The sequence below is a fragment of the Danio aesculapii genome, chromosome 22, assembly GCF_903798145.1.
Source record: "Danio aesculapii chromosome 22, fDanAes4.1, whole genome shotgun sequence".
NCBI classification, from domain to species: Eukaryota; Metazoa; Chordata; class Actinopteri; order Cypriniformes; family Danionidae; genus Danio; species Danio aesculapii.
The window spans coordinates 345,463-367,162 of record NC_079456.1 but is presented as its reverse complement, the minus strand read 5'-3'; the positions used below and the strand labels follow the sequence as shown (position 1 = coordinate 367,162).

Sequence of the window (21,700 nt, the reverse complement as noted above, 5' to 3'; positions counted from 1 at the left end):
ACTCATTTATTTATGTTCATCTAAATGTGTGTGATGGTGTTTGTGTAATTATTTTAATTCCTTCTCTCTTAGCATCATGTTTATCCTACTGTAATATAGCTACAACAACAACAACACAATAAAGATAGAGAAATAAATCCGTTTAGACTAATGAACAGTATGTGATAGTACAGTATATCTTTATTCTCCTCTGATAACTCATAATTACACTCAAATATACTGAACACTGCATTATTATACTTTATTATGAATATTCCAGAGATGGCAGACTTCAGAGCGCAGCACGTCTACATCCAGCATCTCTCAGGTGTGTATGAACAGAGGTAAAGCTGTAAGCGTGTGTATTTTATTAAACATACAGCAGATACAGTGAGTTTGACTCTTCCAGCGAGCTGTATTGGAGTGATGGCGGTTCTGGATGATCTCGGTGCTGTATTAGTGTGTGACGGCAGTACTGTACATCATCTTCATCAGGGTCAACGCTGCTTTAGGCCGCGGCCGTGTCCTTCTGCTTATACGTCACCATCATCTTCTTGATCTCAGCGATGGCTTTTCCTGGATTCAGGCCCTGCCAGACCACACAACACCATCACCATGCGTTAAACTCAGCGTGTTGAGATGCTAGTGTCAGCATGCTAGCTTTGAGGATAGCTGTAGGCTAGTGTGATTGAGTTAAACTCATTTAGGTGCCGTTCACATTAGCACTGCACTATATTGTGATATGACATTGTGCATTCTCCCGTCGCTGCATGTGAAACACACACAGGTGTGCTGTAGCGCTGTGTTTTACCTTGGGGCAGGTCCTGGTGCAGTTCATAATGGTGTGACAGCGGTACAGAGAGAACGGGTCCTGCAGTTTGGACAGTCTGTCCTCTGTGAAATCATCCCGCGAGTCGATCATCCAGCGGTACGCCTCAAACACACACACACACACACACACACACACACATTAAAACACCTCTCTTGTGTTGGTTATTTAGGGCTGCATGGTGTTGTCAATAACACTGCGCAGAGAGACTGTGATTTTCAGCATGTGCTGATATTCAATAACTCAATATATGATGAGAATCCAGCGGTTACGGTCGTTATTCCTGCAGATTAGCTCAATATCGTGACCATACCGTGTATCTGCAGCTCACCTGCATGAGGACGGCTGGACCCAGATACTTGTCTGCGTTCCACCAGTAACTCGGACAGCTGGTGCTGCAGCAGGCGCACAGGATACACTCGTACAGGCCGTCCTGACACACACACACACACACACACACACACACACACACACACACACACACACACACACACACACACACACACACACACACACACAGTTATTAGTCGCGTCTCCATATTAACAAAAAAATAAAACAAATGAGCTGTTAGAGGGGCTGACTGTAGTATTGGTAACCTAGCAACCAACAGTAAACAAGGCTAGCGTAATGGAGTCTATTGGACAAATATTCATCTGCCGTTATTCACATTACCAAGACCCCTCACTCTGAGTTCATCTTCGTTTACTCGTGAACTCTCTCTCGAGTGGTTTCAAGCCTCTATGGGAGGCTCTCTTCTGCTGAAAACCTGTAACCATTGACTTCCATGGTAATGAATAAAGATTTCAGCATTCTTCAAAATATCTTCTTTTGTGTTCAGCTGGAGGAAACTCAAAGGTAATCAAGTAAAGGGGAGTAAATGAAGAGGGAGTGTTTTTCCTTTAAGCATTTATTAACAATCATCTCAAGAAAGCGTTCAAACTCAGGGATTTAGAGTCTTAATTTGGCGTTTCCTTCAGCTGATTCTGCCCCAGGCTCATGAAACCACAGCTATGATGCCCGTGTGTGTGTGTGTGTGTGTGTGTGTGTGTGTGTGTGTGTGCTGTACCAGCTTCTGGCGGTCCTCCACGCTCTGCAGGTACTGCTGCTTCCCCTGCTGGGACTCGTCCTTCTTCTTCAGGTACGGCTCGATGGATTTATACTGGGCGTAGAAGTTGCTCATGTCCTGCAGGGGGCAGAGCAGCCATTACAGCGCTGTGTTTATTAAACTGGATTACTCTGGTCTGGTGAATCAGTCTGAGTAGGCATGATCTATCGCTCATCTCTGATTAATCATACTGAAGATAATGAAGAAATGCAATGTTGGTCATAATGTTTATTGTTATACTCACGGGCACCAGGTCCTTCACCACATACATGTGTGGCAGCGGGTAGATCTTGGTCACCTTGCTGGTGTTACTGTCGATTTTATTCAGACAAGCCAATGTGTTTCCACCATTGATGTTCATAGCACACGAGCCGCAGATGCCTGAGGAGCACAACACAAGCAGATGAGAACTACACACACTCTTGAACACTGCTTATGCGCGCACACACACACACACACACACACACACTGCTTACCCTCTCTGCAGGAGCGCCTGAAGGTCAGTGTGCCGTCCATTTCATTCTTGATCTTGATGAGCGCGTCCAGAACCATCGGCCCACACCTGACGGACACACACTACAGTAACTACAGACACTCAGACTTAATCAACAGACACTCAGACCCAAACTACAGACACTCAGACCCAAACTACATACACTCAGACCCAAACTACAGACACTCAGACCCAAACTACAGACACTCAGACTCAAACTACAGACACTCAGACCCAAACTACAGACACTCAGACCCAAACTACAGACACTCAGACCCAAACTACAGACATTCAGACCCAAACTACAGACATTCAGACTCAAACTACAGACACTCAGACCCAAACTACAGACACTCAGACCCAAACTATAGACACTCAGACCCAAACTACAGACACTCAGACCCAAACTACAGACACTCAGACCCAAACTACAGACACTCAGACTCAAACTACAGACACTCAGACCCAAACTACAGACACTCAGACCCAAACTACAGACACTCAGACCCAAACTATAGACACTCAGACCCAAACTACAGACATTCAGACTCAAACTACAGACACTCAGACCCAAACTACAGACACTCAGACCCAAACTACAGACACTCAGACCCAAACTACAGACACTCAGACCCAAAATACAGACACTCAGACTCAAACTACAGACACTCAGACTCAAACTACAGACACCCAGACTCTATCTAGACACTCAGACCCAAACTACAGACATTCAGACTCAAACTACAGACATTCAGACTCAAACTACAGACACTCAGACTCAATCTAGACACTCAGACCCAAACTACAGACACTCAGACCCAAACTACAGACATTCAGACTCAAACTACAGACACTCAGACTCAAACTACAGACACCCAGACTCTATCTAGACACTCAGACCCAAACTACAGACATTCAGACTCAAACTACAGACATTCAGACTCAAACTACAGACACTCAGACTCAATCTAGACACTCAGACCCAAACTACAGACACTCAGACCCAAACTACAGACACTCAGACTCAAACTACAGACACTCAGACTCTTCAGACTCAATCCACAGACACTCAGACTCTTCAGACTCAATCCACAGACACTCAGACTCAATCCACAGACACTCAGACTCAATCTAGACACTCAGACTCAGTCTACAGACACTCAGACCCAAACTACAGACACTCAGACTCAATCTAGACACTCAGACTCAGTCTACAGACACTCAGACCCAAACTACAGACACTCAGACTCAATCCACAGACACTCAGACTCAGTCTACAGACACTCAGACTCAATCTACAGACACTCAGACTCAATCCACAGACACTCAGACTCAGTCTACAGACACTCAGACTCAATCTACAGACACTCAGACTCAATCTACAGACACTCAGACTCCTGAACAGATGCCTGCAGCTCCACTCACGTGTTCAGGTCGATCTCATATGTCTGCATGCGAGGTTTGTCTCCAACTGTGTCTGGATCCCAGCGGTAAATCTGGAACTTCTTGATCCTGGGCTGAGCTGCAGGAGCTGCTGCCGTCTGTGCGAACCGCACCGCCTGAAACACACACACACACACACACACACACAGAGAGAGAGAGAGCTTCAGACTCCGCTTCTGCTGGTTTAACAGCGAGTTCTGAACCAATACATGTTCTTCAAAACATGACTATAATGTTTGATGTAGATGTGCTTGCCCTGATCATAGACATGTAAAAATAACTGTGTTCTCTTCAACTTAGGCGGTAAATTCTTTGTTTATTTGCGTCTTATAATAGTGTCGACCTGTATGACACGAGTCCCAAACTCTCTGCAGAGGCAAGTGTTTATACTGCTGACCTCTAGCGTTCACAGAGAGAATCACACTCTCGTTACATCACCGAGGCTGACAGTTACCAAACACACTCTCATAACACTCAAATACACACACACACACACGCACGCACACTCAAATCCACACACACACTCTCTCATAACACTCAAATCCACACACACACACACACACACACTCTCTGTCTCATAACACTCAAATCCACACACACACTCAGTTACCAAACACACACACTCATAACACTCAAATCCACACACACACTCTCAAAACAGATCCACAATCTCCAGTCAGAAGCTGTGAATTCGGTGTATTTTCACATTATACATAACAGCAGCACCTACAGTGTGGTGTGTGACAGATAAATGATGAAACGTCACAGCACACGCTATAATAATAATCATTAATAAATAAAGCAGAGTGTTGTCATTCCTCATTCAGCATGGAGCAGCTCCTCACTATACACACTCATAAACCTCACTCATCTCCAATTCCCCTGATAACCCGCGTCTGTAAATTTGAAGACAGTGCTCGGAGATCTGGACTTCAGCTTCTGTGTGTCAGTCACGTGTCATTATCGATATCAGACGGGTTATTGATGCGCGGTGGTGATCGATTATCGGTGCTGATAGTGTCTGGAACTCACCATGACGGCGGGCCGGTGAACAGCAGAGCAGCAGCGGCTCAAGGAGAAACACACAGCCGCCATGTTGATCAGTCTGACCCTCTGCTCCAACACTTACTGCGCATGCGCTTCAAATCACAGGCTCCGCCGCCCACAGGGATGCGCACTACAGAGGGAGCTCACTAGGCTTTTAAACACAGTCCTTGAGTGAGCTTGCGCTGTAAAAGCACATATGATTAATGTATACATTTAGGTATTTTTGTCATTCGTTTACTACTGATATTAATCATAATAATCACTGTATTTGTTTCTGGCTGAAAACAGGAACACACATAACAGTAGAAGAAGTGTTATTGACAAAAACATTACAATAAAGAACAAAACAAAGAAAAGATGAGATGAGATGAAATGGAAAAGTCCACTAAATTGTTTAGCATCTACACTGCTTATTTTATGTAAGTTTCTGACACAAAGACCCAGAGACCAGAGCAAATTGAGAGCGAATCCTTCATAGTTTTCTCATTAGCCGATAGTCCTCCATGTCTTTAAATACACCAGCACAGACAGCAATTTGAGCATTTGCATTTGTGAAGTGAATATACAGTTTGCTTAAGAAAAATAATAGAATTTATTAAAGAAAACCACCATTTTCTTTCGTGGAGCCTGAGTTAAAAAGCCCAAGTCTCATATTTTTCATTCGCATAGGAAATCTGCACTTTTACTTTGTCACTCTGACGAGACGCGCATGCGCCGGATGTGACGTCGCGTCACCGGCGACCACAGAAAGCGCACGAGAGATCGAGGTCACGCATGAAACATCAGTTCATATTCACTTGCAGAGACTCTGGTGATCGATCAGACTGATTGATCATCATGGTTTTCCTCACGCTGTCCTGCTGGATCCGGAACCGCGGACCTGACCGATACTGGAAGGTGCATGAGCTGCTGAAGAACGCGCGGGTGAGTCTCTCCATCTGTGTGTGTGCGTGTGTGTGCGTGTGTGTGTGTGTGTGTCTACCACTGATGAAACACTGTAGTAACTTACAGTAAATACAGCAGTTAAGTGCATTATACTGAATATATTACCGACAGCTCTGATAATGCTCCAGCATACTGGACTATTGACCCTAGTGTACTGATATACTGTAGTGTACTGTACTTTTACTGCAGTAAACTGGTGTATTGTAGTGTAATATACACACAAGAGCTGTAGAAAACGGTATTGGGTTGTTTGTTTATATTACTATAGCTGTTGTGTTACCATAGCAACTGTAGAATCACCACAACAGATCAGTTACTATAGCTGTTGTGTTACCATAGCAACTGTAGAATCACCACAACAGATCAGTTACTATAGCTGTTGTGTCACCATAGCAACTGTAGAATCACCACAACAGATCAGTTACTATAGTTGTTGTGTTACCATAGCAACTGTAGAATCACCACAACAGATCAGTTACTGTAGCTGTTGTGTCACCATAGCAACTGTAGAATCACCACAACAGATCAGTTACTGTAGCTGTTGTGTCACCATAGCAACTGTAGAATCACCACAACAGATCAGTTTCTGTAGCTGTTGTGTCACCATAGCAACTGTAGAATCACCACAACAGATCAGTTTCTGTAGCTGTTGTGTCACCATAGCAACTGTAGAATCACCACAACAGATCAGTTTCTGTAGCTGTTGTGTCACCATAGCAACTGTAGAATCACCACAACAGATCAGTTACTGTAGCTGTTGTGTTACCATAGCAACTGTAGAATCACCACAACAGATCAGTTTCTGTAGCTGTTGTGTCACCATAGCAACTGTAGAATCACCACAACAGATCAGTTACTGTAGCTGTTGTGTTACCATAGCAACTGTAGAATCATCACAACAGATCAGTTACTATAGTTGTTGGGTTACCATAGCAACTGTGGAATCACCACAACAGATCAGTTACTATAGTTGTGTTACCATAGCAACTGTACAATCACCACAACAGATCAGTTACTATAGTTGTGTTACCATAGCGACTGTAGATTCACCACAACAGATCAGTTACTATAGCTGTTGTGTCACCATAGCAACTGTAGAATCACCACAACAGATCAGTTACTATAGTTGTGTTACCATAGCAACTGTAGATTCACCACAACAGATCAGTTACTGTAGCTGTTGTGTTACCATGGCAACTGTAGAATCACCACAACAGATCAGTTACTATAGTTGTTGTGTTACCATAGCAACTGTAGAATCACCACAACAGATCAGTTACTATAGCTGTTGTGTTACCATAGCAACTGTAGAATCACCACAACAGATCAGTGAAACTGCTTTACTAATAGCGTGGTTCACAGCTCTACAGTCTGCTCTGCTTGTGATTGTAATGAAGTGTGTGAATCTGTTGTGTTTCTGCAGCATTTCCGCGGCAGGAAGAGCCGCTGCTACAGTCTGGCGGTGCGTGCGGTGCGCAGGGCTTTCATTTACGCCAGCAAAGCTCGGAAAGCCAAGAGACGCAGCATGAGACAGGTATAACACACCTGCCTGAGTTGCAGGGGCACAGACGTGTGTGGGTCTAAAGTAATGTGTGTGTGTGTGTGTGCGTGCGTGTGCGTGTGCGCGTGTGTGTGTGTGCGCAGCTGTGGATCACACGGATCGCCGCTGCCACCAGAGAACACGGCCTGAAGTATCCAGCTCTCGTACACCACCTGCTGAAGGTCAGTGTGACACACCCACATTACAATACTGTAGTCATGTGTATAATAATGCTATGGGGTCTTTGACCCTCACTATAGTCAAGTGTATTATACTGTATAGAGCAGCGGTTACACTAACACTGATACTGAGCGCTCCAGCATACTGTAGTGTTAACTCTAGTGTTAACTATACTGATGAACTCTAGTATACTTCAGTCTTCACTACAGTAACTGTGGTGTATTGCAGTATCATGTACCCTACAGCTGCAGGAAACTACAGTACTGGCTCAGTTGTTGATATTACTGTAGTTGTAGTGTTACCATAGCAACTGGAGAATCACCACAACAGATCAATTCAAGTACACTACTATAGTATGGTTCAGAAACAGCATTATTATGGATAATATATGTCGTGTACTGTCCGGTCTGTGTGTGCTTACATAACCGGTCTTTATGTATGCAAATATAGTGTCAAATGCAGCGTTTTGATTGGTTGCTGTGATTGAACAGTGTGTGTGTGTGTGTGGTCTACAGTGCAGTGTGCAGCTGAACAGGCGTATGCTGTGTGATCTGTCCATCACGGAGCCGCGCTCGTTCCTCTCCCTGAGCAGACTAGCGCGGGCGCGGCAGCAGGAGGGTCTGAGGGCAGCGCTGGGGCCTGGAGCAGAGCCACCGGGGGTCTTCTCACGCATCACTCAACTACACTGAGCTGACCCCAGACCTGTGCTACACACACACACACATACACATGTGCTGCTGTGTGTGTCCTGTAAATAAGTGTCAATGTGTGTGTGTGTTCATGATGTCAATTAAACATGTTCTTATTTAAGGGCTGCTGTGTTGATCACTCATTCATTCATTCATTCTCCTTCAGCTTAGTCTCTTTATTCATCAGGGGTCACCACAGCAGAATGAACTGCCAACTATTCCAGCATATATTTTACACAGCGGATGCCCTTCTAGCTGCAACTCAGTACTGGGAAACACACATACACACTCCTTCACACACACACACACACACTCATACACTACAGCCAATTTAGTTAATCAGTTCCCACACAGAAACACCAACTGACCCAGCCGAGACTCGAACCAGCGACCTTCTTGCTGTGAGGCGATTATGTTACCCACTGCGCCACTGTGCTGCCGTGTTGTGTTTATAATCATCATTTTTACAGTCGACATCTCCATATGTGCATTCCAATACAAACACACTGATCCATCACAATATGAAGATCACGCTGTATAAATCACTCACTGCATGTTAAATCACAGTGCAGATCATCAGAAAGCTGGATGATTGAATACTGTAATAATGTGCTAATGAAGCGTGGATATCAGCTCTTCCACAACATTCATTCAGTTCAGTGATTTCTTAATGCTTTTTGATTCTCCTTTGCTATTATAGAGCCTTTACCATGAAGACTGAGTCAATAATACAGATGAAGAAGCCACAACAATATTTTACATTCATGTTAGTTCACTAGATCAATAAATCTTCCTGAGAAAGTCAACATTAATGGAGATTTTCTTTTAAAAACTGCAATTATACGAACATTCCCACATGCGGAAAATCCCACGTAAATACTGAAGTGTTTTTTTAACATACTATAGCAAAGCGCTTCAGTTAATCTGTTACTGTGACTCTACAGTTGCTATGGTAACACAACTATAGTAACTGATCTGTTGTGGTGATTCTACAGTTGCTATGGTAACACAACAACTATAGTAATTGATCTGTTGTGGTGATTCTACAGTTGCTATGGCAACACAACAACTATAGTAATTGATCTGTTGGGGTGATTCTACAGTTGCTATGGTAACACAACTATAGTAACTGATCTGTTGTGATTCTACAGTTGCTATGGTAACACAACTATAGTAACTGATCTGTTGTAGTGATTCTACAGTTGCTATGGTAACAACTATTTTAATGTAAGCAAAATGACGCAATACTGGAATAAAACTAAAGGTATTCTACAGTTTTATCCGTTCATCAGTTCATTATAGTTAATTTTACAGTATATAGTAAAGCAGTCATTAACACAGAGCTGTAGATACTATAATACAGTGTAATATTTACTACAGTAGGGCTCAAACACTAAATAAATAAATTAAAGTAAATAAATCACTGTAATATGTGTTCGTGTGGTTTCAGGAGGAATATTCCCAACATGTTCAGGATGGAAAAGTGCATGAGTGATGTATAAATAAAGTGTTGGGAACATTTACCTGAGACTGACCATTTTTATTATTACTCCATTATTATTATTTGTGGTTGAGTGAACGTTTGCCCAGAACTTTCACAGAACGCTCCGTTAATGCGCGATATGAAGCAGAACATCTCTTGTGTGTGTTCATACAGTGATGAAGAGTCATTACTGCACATGAATAAGATGAGTCATATAGCATGATCGCCTCACAGCAAGAAGGTCTCTGGTTCGCGTCCCGGCTGGGTCAGTTGGTGTTTCTGTGTGGAGTTTGCATGTTCTCCCCGTGTTGATGTGGGTTTCCTCCAGGTGCTCCGGTTTCCCCCACAGTCCAAACACATGCGCTATAGGGGAACTGATTAAGCTAAATTGGCCGTAGTGAATGAGTGTGTGTGGGTGTTTCCTAGTGATGGGTTGCAGCTGGAAGGTCATCCATTGTGTAAAACATATACTGAAATAGTTGGTGGTTCATTCCTCTGTGGCGACCCCTGATAAATAAGAGACTAAGCTGAAAAGGAAATGAATGAGTATAGCAGTGTTTCTCTGTATTTGATGAACCTCAGCGCTGCACGTGACCCTGAACACTGACGCAAGACTGCTTTGCGTCCTCTCTCGGCCACCGTACGCAGCGCGGGGGGCGTGTCTTCCTCCCTGACCTTCTGAAGGACGAGCGCCTCAGCCAATCAGCGCGGAGCGGCGGCGCGTGAGCAGCAGTGCGCATGCGCAGAGAGCGGCGTGACACTCGTGTAGTGGAGTCTGTCCCGGCTCGGTCTGTCAGCGGATCATGTCGTGGCTGTTCGGGCTTAATAAAGGCCAGAGCGGCGGCACACCAGAGCTCCCGCCGCCGCCCACCCCTCCCGCTCCTCCCGGCGGCTCCGGCGGTTCTGGTGCGGCGGACAAACCCAAGGACAAATGGAGCAACTTCGACCCGACCGGGCTGGAGCGCGCGGCGCAGGCGGCCAGAGAGCTGGACCAGTCCCGTGAGTACACACTTACACGGGGTCAGAGGTCACATATGATGATGTTGTTGTTGTGTGGAGGTCAGAGGTCACTAATGATGATGATGATGATGTGAAGGTCAGAGGTCAGTGCGGCCTGTGTAGCCTGATGAAGAGTTTGACAGACCCTGCGGGGTTTGTGTTGGGTTTTCGTTCCTCCACATTCTCTGTTACTGCTTTGCCTTCTGGGTAACTTTCACCCTCATGAAGCTCCTCATTATAACCCATTCTCTGGTCATTCACTCTCCTAAATCAACAGCTCACACAGAGATGAAGATGTCCTGTTCACCCGCTCACCCACAGCTCCTGCAAGATGAGCCTCTCCTTCAGCAGATCAGCAGAGCAGGTGTAGAGAGGTTTTCTGCTCCATATAATGGCAGTGAATGGTGACCGGTTTAGTAGATTAGGAATAAACACACACACACACACACAAATGAGTCCAGATCAATAGCCGGTGCTCCTGAAGACACACTGAGCTCTTCTGAAGAGGAACTGAACTACATTATTAGCTTTACTCCACAGCCTGCTCACAGACGTCAGTGTGACTGCAGTCCTGTTGTAGTTTTCCTCTTCAGAAGAGCTCAGTGTGTCTTCAGGAGCACCGGCTATTGATCTGGACTCATTTGTGTGTGTGTGTGTGTGTGTGTGTGTGTGTTTATTCTTAATCTACTAAACCGGTCACCATTCACTGCCATTATATGGAGCAGAAAACCTCTCTACACCTGCTCTGCTGATCTGCTGGAAGAGGAAGGTCATCTTAGAGGAGCTGTGGGTGAACAGGACATCTTCATCTTCAGGTGAACTATCCCTTTAAGAATGTGTCCAACCCGTTTGAGCCCAAATATAAAGCTGTTGAGTCCATCATACGGTATATTTCATGTTGTTCTGGATGGAATGCGCTGAGCTGTGTGTCTGCTGTCTCTCCGTGTGATGATGATGATGATGATGATGAAGATGATCAGTGTTTTTGAAACTAATGCACACAGCAGAAGTCATTGATTGATTTTCATGATTCAGCCTGACATGTTCACTGCTCCAAAACATCACAAATCTTTCACAAAACAGAAGATAATGTGTTCAGAGGGGAAACAGTAGCTGTTCACACACACACTGGAGATTATATTTTACAGCAGTGAGCGCAATACCATGATGTGTTTATCCAAGGTTATCACACCGTCAGGATCTTATACCGGCCCATGCCTACACAACACACTTGACTAGCAGGCCTGTAGTGAACTCTGAGGTGGTACATACTGAGGTGATTTTGGAGGTCAAAGGTCAGTGTGTGTGACGTGTGACCCCTCTGCCCGCAGGTCATGCCAAGGAGGCTTTGGATCTGGCGCGGATGCAGGAGCAGACGGTTCAGATGGAGCACCAGGGCAAGATCAAGGTGAAGCGCACACCTTAGAGACACACTTCACCCTCACAGCTCACTGTTCACTCTCTAAACCTGTGTTAGATTCTTTCTTCTGTTAAACAGTAAAGCAGATAGTTTGAAGAATGTTGGTCACCTGTCATGATAATCAATATACCGACGTATCGCACAACACATGGACACCACTGACTTAAATAAATGTGTGTGTGTGTGTATATGAGCAATATTACACGTAGCAGTATATCAGCACTGGTGGGAGGTGTGTGTTGGCTCTTAGTGTCCCATCAGTGATGATATACAGCCATATCTCACTGCTACTCATATGATATTGCATTTATACAACAGTTTGACGTCATAATCATGTGTATAAGAAAGAAAATCAAACATGGAGAGTCTAAAAACCCTTTTGTATGAGGAACTACTTTCTTCCTCCACTCATTCACATCAGCAGCTGACGTCAGAACAGCAGAAACCGCTTCTCGTTCACCATCATCACTGTAGAGCTAGTGTCTGAGTGATTCTCTAGCGTAATGTCTAAAGTGATGAGAAAACAGCTGATTTTGCTCACATATTAAGATTATCAGGCTGAACAGCAGGAAATGCCATCAGTCTACAGAGATTTCCCAGTGTTTCTCTGCTGTAATCAGGAGATCACAATAATTAACCCTGAAAAAGCCAAAGCAAACACTAGCAGATTACTGTAAATACAGCACTACAACATACAAAAGAGAGAGCGAGATCACCTGAGAGTGTCACTGACCTGGTCTGTGATGATTTGATCAGCTGTAGTTTGAGATTACGCTGAGCTTTCTTCCCTAAGGGTTTATTATGCGGTCTCTGTCGCCATCTTGTGGATGGACGTCGTCAGCCATCTTTGCTCCACTCAATGACAGGCTGATGACCACAGAGGCACTGTCTCAGAAATGATCAATATGTAAATTAGGCACTGTCCTTATCAATAAGCTGCATAGCTGCAGTCATCTACATTCTGGACTAAATCAGCCTCAGCAGTACGTGATGCGGTCCAGCAGCTGCAGTATTAGTCAGACTGTAGAGTGCCCTCTGCCTGTTGCTGTATGTGGGCGGAGTAATACACAAGGGTGAAGAGGCTGGACCAGTGCTGTTACTGGCAGAATATTGCACAGCTATCAGCCAATCAGATTCCAGAACCAGACAGAACTGTTGATCAAAATATAACTACATCACCTGTAGATGAAGACCGGTGTCAGCAGTGTGTTAGCTGATAGCACAGGGTCTGCTGGAGGTGTCAGTGTGGTTAATTACTGCACTGCAGTATTTACCAGAGTGTGTGTGTGTGTGTGTGTGTGTGTGTGTGTGCGTGTGTGTGCGTGTGTGTGCGTGTGTGTGCATGCGTGTGCATGCGTGTGTGTGTGTGTGTGTGCGTGCGTGCGTGCGTGTGTGTGTGTGTGTGTGTGTGTGTGTGTCTTCAGGAGTACGAGGCAGCAGTGGAGCAGCTGAAGGGTGAGCAGATCCGCATTCAGGCTGACGAGCGCAGGAAAACCCTGAACGAGGAGACCCGACAGCACCAGGCCGTGAGTTCAGGAGATTATCATGACTATTGATTATTGATTATTGATCATCAGTGATGGTGGTGTGTGTGTGTGTGTGCAGAGGGCGCAGTATCAGGATAAACTGGCGCGGCAGCGGTACGATGACCAGCTCCGACAGCAGGTGTGTTTACAGTGTCTTTATATGTTGCTAAGCAACCAGAACCCATGCAGCAGTGTGTGTGTGTGTGTGTGAGTGTGCGCACCCTCACCCTGTGTGTTCCTCGCAGACACTACTGAACGAGGAGAACCTGCGCAAACAGGAGGAGTCCGTGCAGAAGCAGGAGGCCATGAGGAGAGGTGTGTGTATGCGCGCGAGTCTGCATGTGTGCGTGTGTGCGTGTGTGCGCGTGTGTGTGCGCGTGTGTGTGTGCGTGTGTGTGTGTATATGTGTGTGTGTTTCACGATGTGTGTGTGTGTGTGTGTGTGTGTGTGTGTTTCAGCCACTATTGAGCATGAGATGGACCTGCGGCACAAGAACGAGATGCTGCGCGTGGAGGCGGAGTCTAAAGCTCGTGCGCGCGTGGAGAGGGAGAACGCTGACATCATCAGAGAGCAGATCCGGCTGAAGGCGGCTGAGCACAGACAGACCGTGCTGGAGTCTATACGGTACACACACACACACACACACACACACACACACACACACACACACACACTCTCTCTCTCACTCAGTCCAGATGTGCATCACTGTTAAGCCCTGGTCAGGTCACATGACTTGATTTCGGCAGTTTCCTTGGCGCAGGGTGTCGTGGGGATTCGTCAGGAGCGTCGTGACGCAAGACTCAATGGTTTCTTCTCCTGTAATGTGGCATAGTTCACCACAGCTGATACCACGCCTGCGACGCCTCACGACACCAGCGCAGGACGTCTAGCGTGTTCAGTTTTCTTCTCCATCTTCTGGTCGACTTCCGTCATGTGGGTGACACTGGCCAATAGGAGCCAGGTCAGGTGATCAGAAAACAGGCTGCACATCAGGCTGTGCAGACTTTAATACCTTTTGTAAATATGAAGGTGTTTATAGCAGACTGACACACATGCAGACGTCTCCATCTCACAGTGAGTCTCTGAGTTCTCTCGTCCTTCAGCAGAGTCTGATCCGTCATGCAGACATCCTCCACTCCTCAGCATCACAGCAGAACAGCACACATGTCGATTACTGGACCACAGAGAGTTGGTTCTTCATGTTGTAAAAGATTTTGAAGGCAAAACTGGTGCTTGACTAATCTGGTTAACGATTGGGGCACGGGTTGATTGTGAAGCTGAAGAGCGTCGTGGGTGTTGCGGATAGGGGATCCGTGTGCACCTGAAGGGGAACTTTCTCTCTGAGAGAAAACAAGGCAGGTGCTCGAGCACACTGCACAGCGATGCAGCACTGAGCTTCTGTTGCCATGCCAACTGACCACTGTAAACAGAAGCCCAGCATTAGTCCCGCCTCTCACCTCTTCTGATTGGTCCACTGCTGTGGGACTGACAGTAATGAGCGCCGCTGTGTGTAGCTGAATCTGGCTTATTCAGTGTGTGTGTGCGTGTGTGTGCGTGTGTGTGTGTGTGTGTGTGTGTGTGTGAGTGAGTGAGTGAGTGAGGCGATGAAACACTGTTGAATATGAGAACACAACTCATGTCCTCATAAACCTGCTCTGTGCAGGGATCAAACCCACACACACACACACACACACACAGCTGCTGATGGTCATGTGTGTGTTTTAGGACTGCAGGAGCCGTGTTTGGCGAAGGGTTTCGTGCCTTCATTTCAGACTGGGATAAAGTCACGGCTACGGTGAGTGTGTGTGTGTGTGTTTCTCCAGGGCTAACGCTGCTAGCAGTGTGTGTGTGTGTGTTTCTCCAGGGCTAACGCTGCTAGCAGTGTGTGTGTGTGTGTATTAGTGTGTGTGTGTTCCTCTGTGCAGGTAGCAGGGCTAACGCTGCTAGCGGTGGGTGTGTATTCCGCCAGGAACGCCACTGCGGTCGCCGGCCGCTACATCGAGGCTCGTCTGGGCAAACCGTCGCTGGTTCGGGAAACGTCTCGCTTCACTGTGGCGGAAGCTCTCAAACACCCCGTCAAGGTAACACACCTGTCAGACAGCACTTCCTGTGCAGAGAGGAAGTCATGTGTGCTGACGAGTGTGTGTGTGTGTTTCAGGTGGTGAAGCGTCTGCAGAGTAAACCGCAGGATGCGCTGGAGGGCGTGGTGCTCAGCGTGAGTGTATTCTACATCTGTCTGTGTGTGTATGTGTGTGTGTGTGGTGACGAGGCTCTGTGTGTGTGTATGAGTGTGGTGACGAGACCCTGTGTGTGTGTGTGCAGCCGCCGCTGGAGGAGCGCGTGCGCGACATCGCCATCGCCACCAGGAACACCCGGCAGAACCGCGGCCTGTACCGAAACATCCTGATGTACGGCCCGCCCGGCACGGGGAAAACACTCTTCGCTAAGGTCAACACACACACACACACACACACATACATGGACACACAGACACACGTATGAACACACGCACACAAACACACACATGAACATGCATATGATCACACACACACACATATATGACACCAGCAGCGTTGCCTGTAATGCATCTGATTGGCTGTGAGCAGAAGCTGGCGGTGCATTCTGGGATGGATTACGCCATCATGACGGGGGGGGGACGTGGCGCCGATGGGTCGAGACGGAGTGACGGCGATGCACAAGGTGTTCGACTGGGCGGCAACCAGCCGGCGCGGGTGAGACACACAGCTCTATAACTCTAAACACACTTGTGTGTCTGTGTGTGTGTGTGCGCGTGTGTGTGTTTGTTTATGATCTGATGCTGTGGTGTTTCAGGCTGCTGCTGTTCGTGGATGAAGCTGACGCATTCCTGCGCAAGAGATCCACTGTGAGTCTCTCTGTGTGTGCGTGTGTGTGCGCGTGCGTGTGTGTGCGCGTGTGTGTGTGCGCGCGTGTGTGTGCGCGCGTGTGTGTGCGCGCGTGTGTGTGCGCGCGTGTGTGTGCGCGCGTGTGTGTGTGCGTGCGTGTGTGTGCGCGTGCGTGTGTGTGTGCGCGCGTGTGTGTGTGCGCGCGTGTGTGTGCGCGCGTGTGTGTGCGCGCGTGTGTGTGTGCGCGCGTGTGTGTGCGCGTGCGTGTGCGCGTGTGTGTGCGCGCGTGTGTGTGTGCGTGTGTGCGTGTGTGCGTGTGTGTGTGTGTGTGTGTGTGTGTGTGACTACAGCTGACCTGTGTGTGTGTGTTTTACAGGAGAAGATCAGCGAGGATCTGCGTGCAACTCTGAACGCATTCCTGTATCGCACTGGAGAACAGAGCAACAAGTAAACACACACACACACACACACGCACACACACACACACACACACACACACACACACAGCAGTGTTCAACAGCAGATGGCGCTCTGGGCTAGTGTTCTGCCATGAGATTAATGTAAACACAGCTCACTATGAGCTCTCCTGAGCTGGAGGCAGGCAGAGTGGGACTGTTAGTGAGGTGTACAGCGCCATCTGCTGGTGCAAATCAACCTCGAGTCCATTCAACAGAATCATAGCAGCCGCATTCCACTGTTGGGCCAATAGCTCACAGCGCAGTACACAAACCCCGCCCCCAGAACACCCCAAACGTCAGACGTCACACAACCTTGTGTGTGTGTGTTCAGGTTCATGCTGGTGTTGGCCAGTAATCAGCCGGAGCAGTTCGACTGGGCCATAAATGACCGAATTGACGAGATCGTGAACTTCATGCTGCCGGGCCCCGAGGAGCGCGAGAGACTGGTGCGACTCTACTTCGACAGATATGTGCTGGAGCCGGCCACCGGGGGACGCCAGTGAGTATAAATACTGCATAGAGGACAGCAGCAGATCCAGAACAACACTGATTCTCTCTCTCTCTCTCTCTCTCTCTCTCTCTCTGTCTCTCTCTCTCTCTGTGCGTGCGTGCGTGTGTGTGTGTATGTGCAGGAGGCTGAAGCTGGCTCAGTTTGATTACGGACAGAAGTGTTCGGAGATCGCCAAGCGTGTGGAAGGAATGTCTGGACGAGAAATCTCGAAACTCGGAGTCGCCTGGCAGGTGGGTGACGTGCATCTGTCTGTATCTTGCAGTTATTTTAGATTCTAACAAATCTTGCGTTTGACCCTCATGGCATCTGTTTACATTTCTCTATTGTCTTTTCACAGTTCTGTGATCACGTCTTGCTATTCTATTGTTATGTGTAGCAATTCTGTTTTTACATTTCACACCTCTGTCTTTACGTTCCACATTTCTGTTTACTTGATGCATTTCTGCCTCTGTTGCCGTTCCGCCTTTACGTCTCGCAGTGTCGCCTTTACGTCTCGCAATTCTGCCTTTACGTCTCGCAGTGTCACCTTTACGTCTCGCAGTGTCACCTTTACGTCTCGCAGTGTCGCCTTTACGTCTCGCAGTGTCGCCTTTACGTCTCGCAGTGTCGCCTTTACGTCTCGCAGTTCTGCCTTTACGTCTCGCAGTGTCGCCTTTACGTCTCGCAGTGTCGCCTTTACGTCTCGCAGTGTCGCCTTTACGTCTCGCAATTCTGCCTTTACGTCTCGCAGTGTCACCTTTTACGTCTCGCAGTGTCGCCTTTACGTCTCGCAGTGTCGCCTTTACATCTCGCAGTGTCACCTTTACGTCTCGCAGTGTCACCTTTACGTCTCGCAGTGTCGCCTTTACGTCTCGCAGTGTCGCCTTTACGTCTCGCAGTGTCGCCTTTACGTCTCGCAGTGTCGTCTTTTACGTCTCGCAGTTCTGCCTTTACGTCTCGCAGTGTCGCCTTTACGTCTCGCAGTGTCGCCTTTTACGTCTCGCAGTGTCGCCTTTTACGTCTCGCAGTGTCGCCTTTTACGTCTCGCAGTGTCGCCTTTACGTCTCGCAGTGTCGCCTTTACGTCTCGCAGTGTCGCCTTTTACGTCTCGCAGTGTCGCCTTTTACGTCTCGCAGTGTCGCCTTTTACGTCTCGCAGTGTCGCCTTTACGTCTCGCAGTGTCGCCTTTTACGTCTCGCAGTGTCGCCTTTTACGTCTCGCAGTGTCGCCTTTTACGTCTCGGTGTCACTTTTTACGTCTCGCAGTGTCGCCTTTTACGTCTCGCAGTGTCGCCTTCACGTCTCGCAGTGTCACTTTTTACGTCTCGCAGTGTCGTCTTTTACGTCTCGCAGTGTCGCCTTTACGTCTCGCAGTGTCGCCTTTACGTCTCGCAGTGTCGCCGTTACGTCTCGCAGTGTTGCCTTTTGCGTGTCACCTTTTACGTCTCGCAGTTCTGCCTTTACGTCTCGCAGTGTCGTCTTTTACGTCTCGCAGTTCTGCCTTTACGTCTCGCAGTTCTGCCTTTACGTCTCGCAGTGTCGCCTTTTACGTCTCGCAGTGTCGCCTTTTACGTCTCGCAGTGTCGCCTTTACGTCTCGCAGTGTCGCCTTTACGTCTCGCAGTGTCGCCTTTACGTCTCGCAGTGTCGCCTTTTACGTCTCGCAGTGTCGCCTTTTACGTCTCGCAGTGTCGCCTTTACGTCTCGCAGTGTCGCCTTTACGTCTCGTAGTGTCGCCTTTTATGTCTCGCAGTGTCGCCTTTTGCGTCTCGCAGTTCTGCCTTTACGTCTCGCAATTCTGCCTTTACGTCTTGCAGTGTCGCCTTTACGTCTCGCAGTGTCACCTTTACGTCTCGCAGTGTCACCTTTACGTCTCGCAGTGTCGCCTTTACGTCTCGCAGTGTCGCCTTTACGTCTCGCAGTGTCGCCTTTACGTCTCGCAGTGTCGCCTTTACGTCTCGCAGTGTCGCCTTTACGTCTCGCAGTGTCGCCTTTACGTCTCGCAGTGTCGCCTTTACGTCTCGCAGTGTCGCCTTTTACGTCTCGCAGTGTCGCCTTTTACGTCTCGCAGTGTCGCCTTTTACGTCTCGCAGTGTCGCCTTTACGTCTCGCAGTGTCGCCTTTACGTCTCGCAGTGTCGCCTTTTACGTCTCGCAGTGTCGCCTTTTACGTCTCGCAGTGTCACTTTTTACGTCTCGCAGTGTCGCCTTTTACGTCTCGCAGTGTCGCCTTTACGTCTCGCAGTGTCGCCGTTACGTCTCGCAGTGTTGCCTTTTGCGTGTCACCTTTTACGTCTCGCAGTTCTGCCTTTACGTCTCGCAGTGTCGTCTTTTACGTCTCGCAGTTCTGCCTTTACGTCTCGCAGTTCTGCCTTTACGTCTCGCAGTGTCGCCTTTTACGTCTCGCAGTGTCGCCTTTACGTCTCGCAGTGTCGCCTTTACGTCTCGCAGTGTCGCCTTTACGTCTCGCAGTGTCGCCTTTACGTCTCGCAGTGTCGCCTTTTACGTCTCGCAGTGTCGCCTTTTACGTCTCGCAGTGTCGCCTTTTGCGTCTCGCAGTGTCGCCTTTTGCGTCTCGTAGTGTCGCCTTTTATGTCTCGCAGTGTCGCCTTTTGCGTCTCGCAGTTCTGCCTTTACGTCTCGCAATTCTGCCTTTACGTCTCGCAGTGTCGCCTTTACGTCTCGCAGTTCTGCCTTTACGTCTCGCAGTATAAAATGTTATATTATATTGTAATGCTTATTAATTTGTGAAGTATCGCAGAAATGGAACAGTTTAAAATGTGACTTTACACTGATTGTATAGTGAAGTATGTGTTGAAGTGAAGGCTGATGGGTAATCGTGTGTGTGTGTGTGTGTGCGTGCACAGGCGGCAGCGTACTCCTCGGAGGACGGAGTTTTGAGTGAGGCTATGATCGATGCGCGTGTAGACGCCGCGGTCCGCCAGCACCGGCAGAAGATGGACTGGCTGCACGGAGAGGGAGTTCTGGATAACGAGGGTCGGACGGCGGCTGCAGAAACACACACCAAAGCTGCCAACATGGGCTTCACGCCGCCACTCAAGGCACAGGAAGTGCTTAGGCCTCTACAGGAAGTGCCAGAGGACAGCCAGAACAAACATGATGGGACTCCCGTTTAACGTTCGCCTAGAGTCTGTTTAATGTATTAGTAGAAGGAAACTTATTAAAAGTGCAGTATCGTCTGTGTTTGTGTCGCTGGCTCGTGTTTACGACAGCAGTTTGTCAAGCTAATGCTAATTCACTGTTAATAATCACCAAGACTGGAAACAAGTTCTAATGAAATCAGATGGAAACTGTTTTTATGTCTGACAGTAAAGCCTCTTTCATTTTTACCTCTGTTTGCCTTTAATCTGTGTTGTCCTGGTGGTCAACGCTAGTGCTAGATCGTCACGTGACGAGCTAATCAAGATATTAGCTTAAATTCCCAGATGGTTATTTGAGTATGTTAATGTACTTCCAGCTGAAGCAAAATATTGAGTAGGGGGCGGGACTTGCTTATGCACCATTCACTCATAGCAAACTAACGGTCAGAGGGGCGTGGCTAAGAATATTAATATACAGTTGCTATGGAAACCCCTAGGTTGACTTCAACAGGAGGGCCACTCCATGTGTGGAAACATGCTCGACTAAAGATCTGAAGATGAACAAAACAGTATTTTTCAGTAGATTAACCTGATTAGCATGTTTGGTTCACCTGAAGGATAACAATGTGAGCTAGCAAAATAAACAATTGTAAAAACATCTTCACCATGTGTGTTAATAATTTAGCTAGTTTATATCAAGTGATGGAGTCGGAGGTCACTTAAAACAGCAGTCCAAACTAACTGATTCACTTGAATGAATCTAGCTTTCAATATGTTCGCTTTTCTAGCTTTAAATCTAGCTTTTTCGATATGTTTTCAATATGTTAGGGTGTATGTGTACAACGAACCGACTCGCTGGAGTGAATCACATTGTGCAAAGCTTTGAGATCCGTTAAACGAACCGACTTGAATCACACTTTCTAAAGCTGTGTATGAAATGCTTGACAGTATAACTCTTTCTTGTAATGCATAAATGATTAAAGAATCAAGTCAAGGAAAGTAAAGAGTAACGTAACTTATGTTGGCGTATGAAAATAACCGAATCAGAATAATAGCGGATCATTTTTACTCTTGTACATTAGCAGCTGTGGCTGGAGCAGCGTTCATTTCC

The 21,700-nt window shown here is 47.3% G+C and overlaps 3 protein-coding genes across 3 annotated transcripts; 2 read left to right on the top strand and 1 right to left on the bottom strand.

Moving 5' to 3' along the window:
• Positions 1 to 162: 162 nt before the first annotated feature.
• On the bottom strand, positions 163 to 4,993 carry sdhb (succinate dehydrogenase complex, subunit B, iron sulfur (Ip)). Its single transcript, XM_056447933.1, has 8 exons — positions 4,883 to 4,993; positions 3,833 to 3,966; positions 2,391 to 2,476; positions 2,159 to 2,295; positions 1,876 to 1,992; positions 1,140 to 1,241; positions 791 to 913; positions 163 to 568 (listed from the first exon to the last, which is right to left on the bottom strand). Exons 1-8 carry the CDS (start codon positions 4,943 to 4,945, stop codon positions 488 to 490), a joined length of 843 nt encoding a protein of 280 aa, XP_056303908.1. The 5' UTR covers positions 4,946 to 4,993; the 3' UTR covers positions 163 to 487.
• A 627-nt stretch (positions 4,994 to 5,620) lies between these two features.
• Positions 5,621 to 8,372, top strand: mrpl20 (mitochondrial ribosomal protein L20). The gene is made up of 4 exons (XM_056447934.1): positions 5,621 to 5,821; positions 7,266 to 7,376; positions 7,487 to 7,564; positions 8,078 to 8,372. Exons 1-4 carry the CDS (start codon positions 5,735 to 5,737, stop codon positions 8,249 to 8,251), a joined length of 450 nt encoding a protein of 149 aa, XP_056303909.1. The 5' UTR covers positions 5,621 to 5,734; the 3' UTR covers positions 8,252 to 8,372.
• A 2,098-nt stretch (positions 8,373 to 10,470) lies between these two features.
• atad3 (ATPase family AAA domain containing 3) lies at positions 10,471 to 20,838 on the top strand. The gene is given in 17 exon segments (XM_056448011.1): positions 10,471 to 10,733; positions 12,065 to 12,141; positions 13,578 to 13,679; positions 13,759 to 13,818; positions 13,925 to 13,994; positions 14,138 to 14,303; positions 15,405 to 15,474; positions 15,605 to 15,760; positions 15,838 to 15,894; positions 16,002 to 16,127; positions 16,286 to 16,327; positions 16,329 to 16,411; positions 16,512 to 16,563; positions 16,920 to 16,990; positions 17,333 to 17,500; positions 17,634 to 17,742; positions 20,356 to 20,838. Coding segments are annotated over 17 exon segments (1,875 nt in total). The 5' UTR covers positions 10,471 to 10,537; the 3' UTR covers positions 20,626 to 20,838.
• The last annotated feature ends 862 nt before the right edge of the window (positions 20,839 to 21,700 follow it).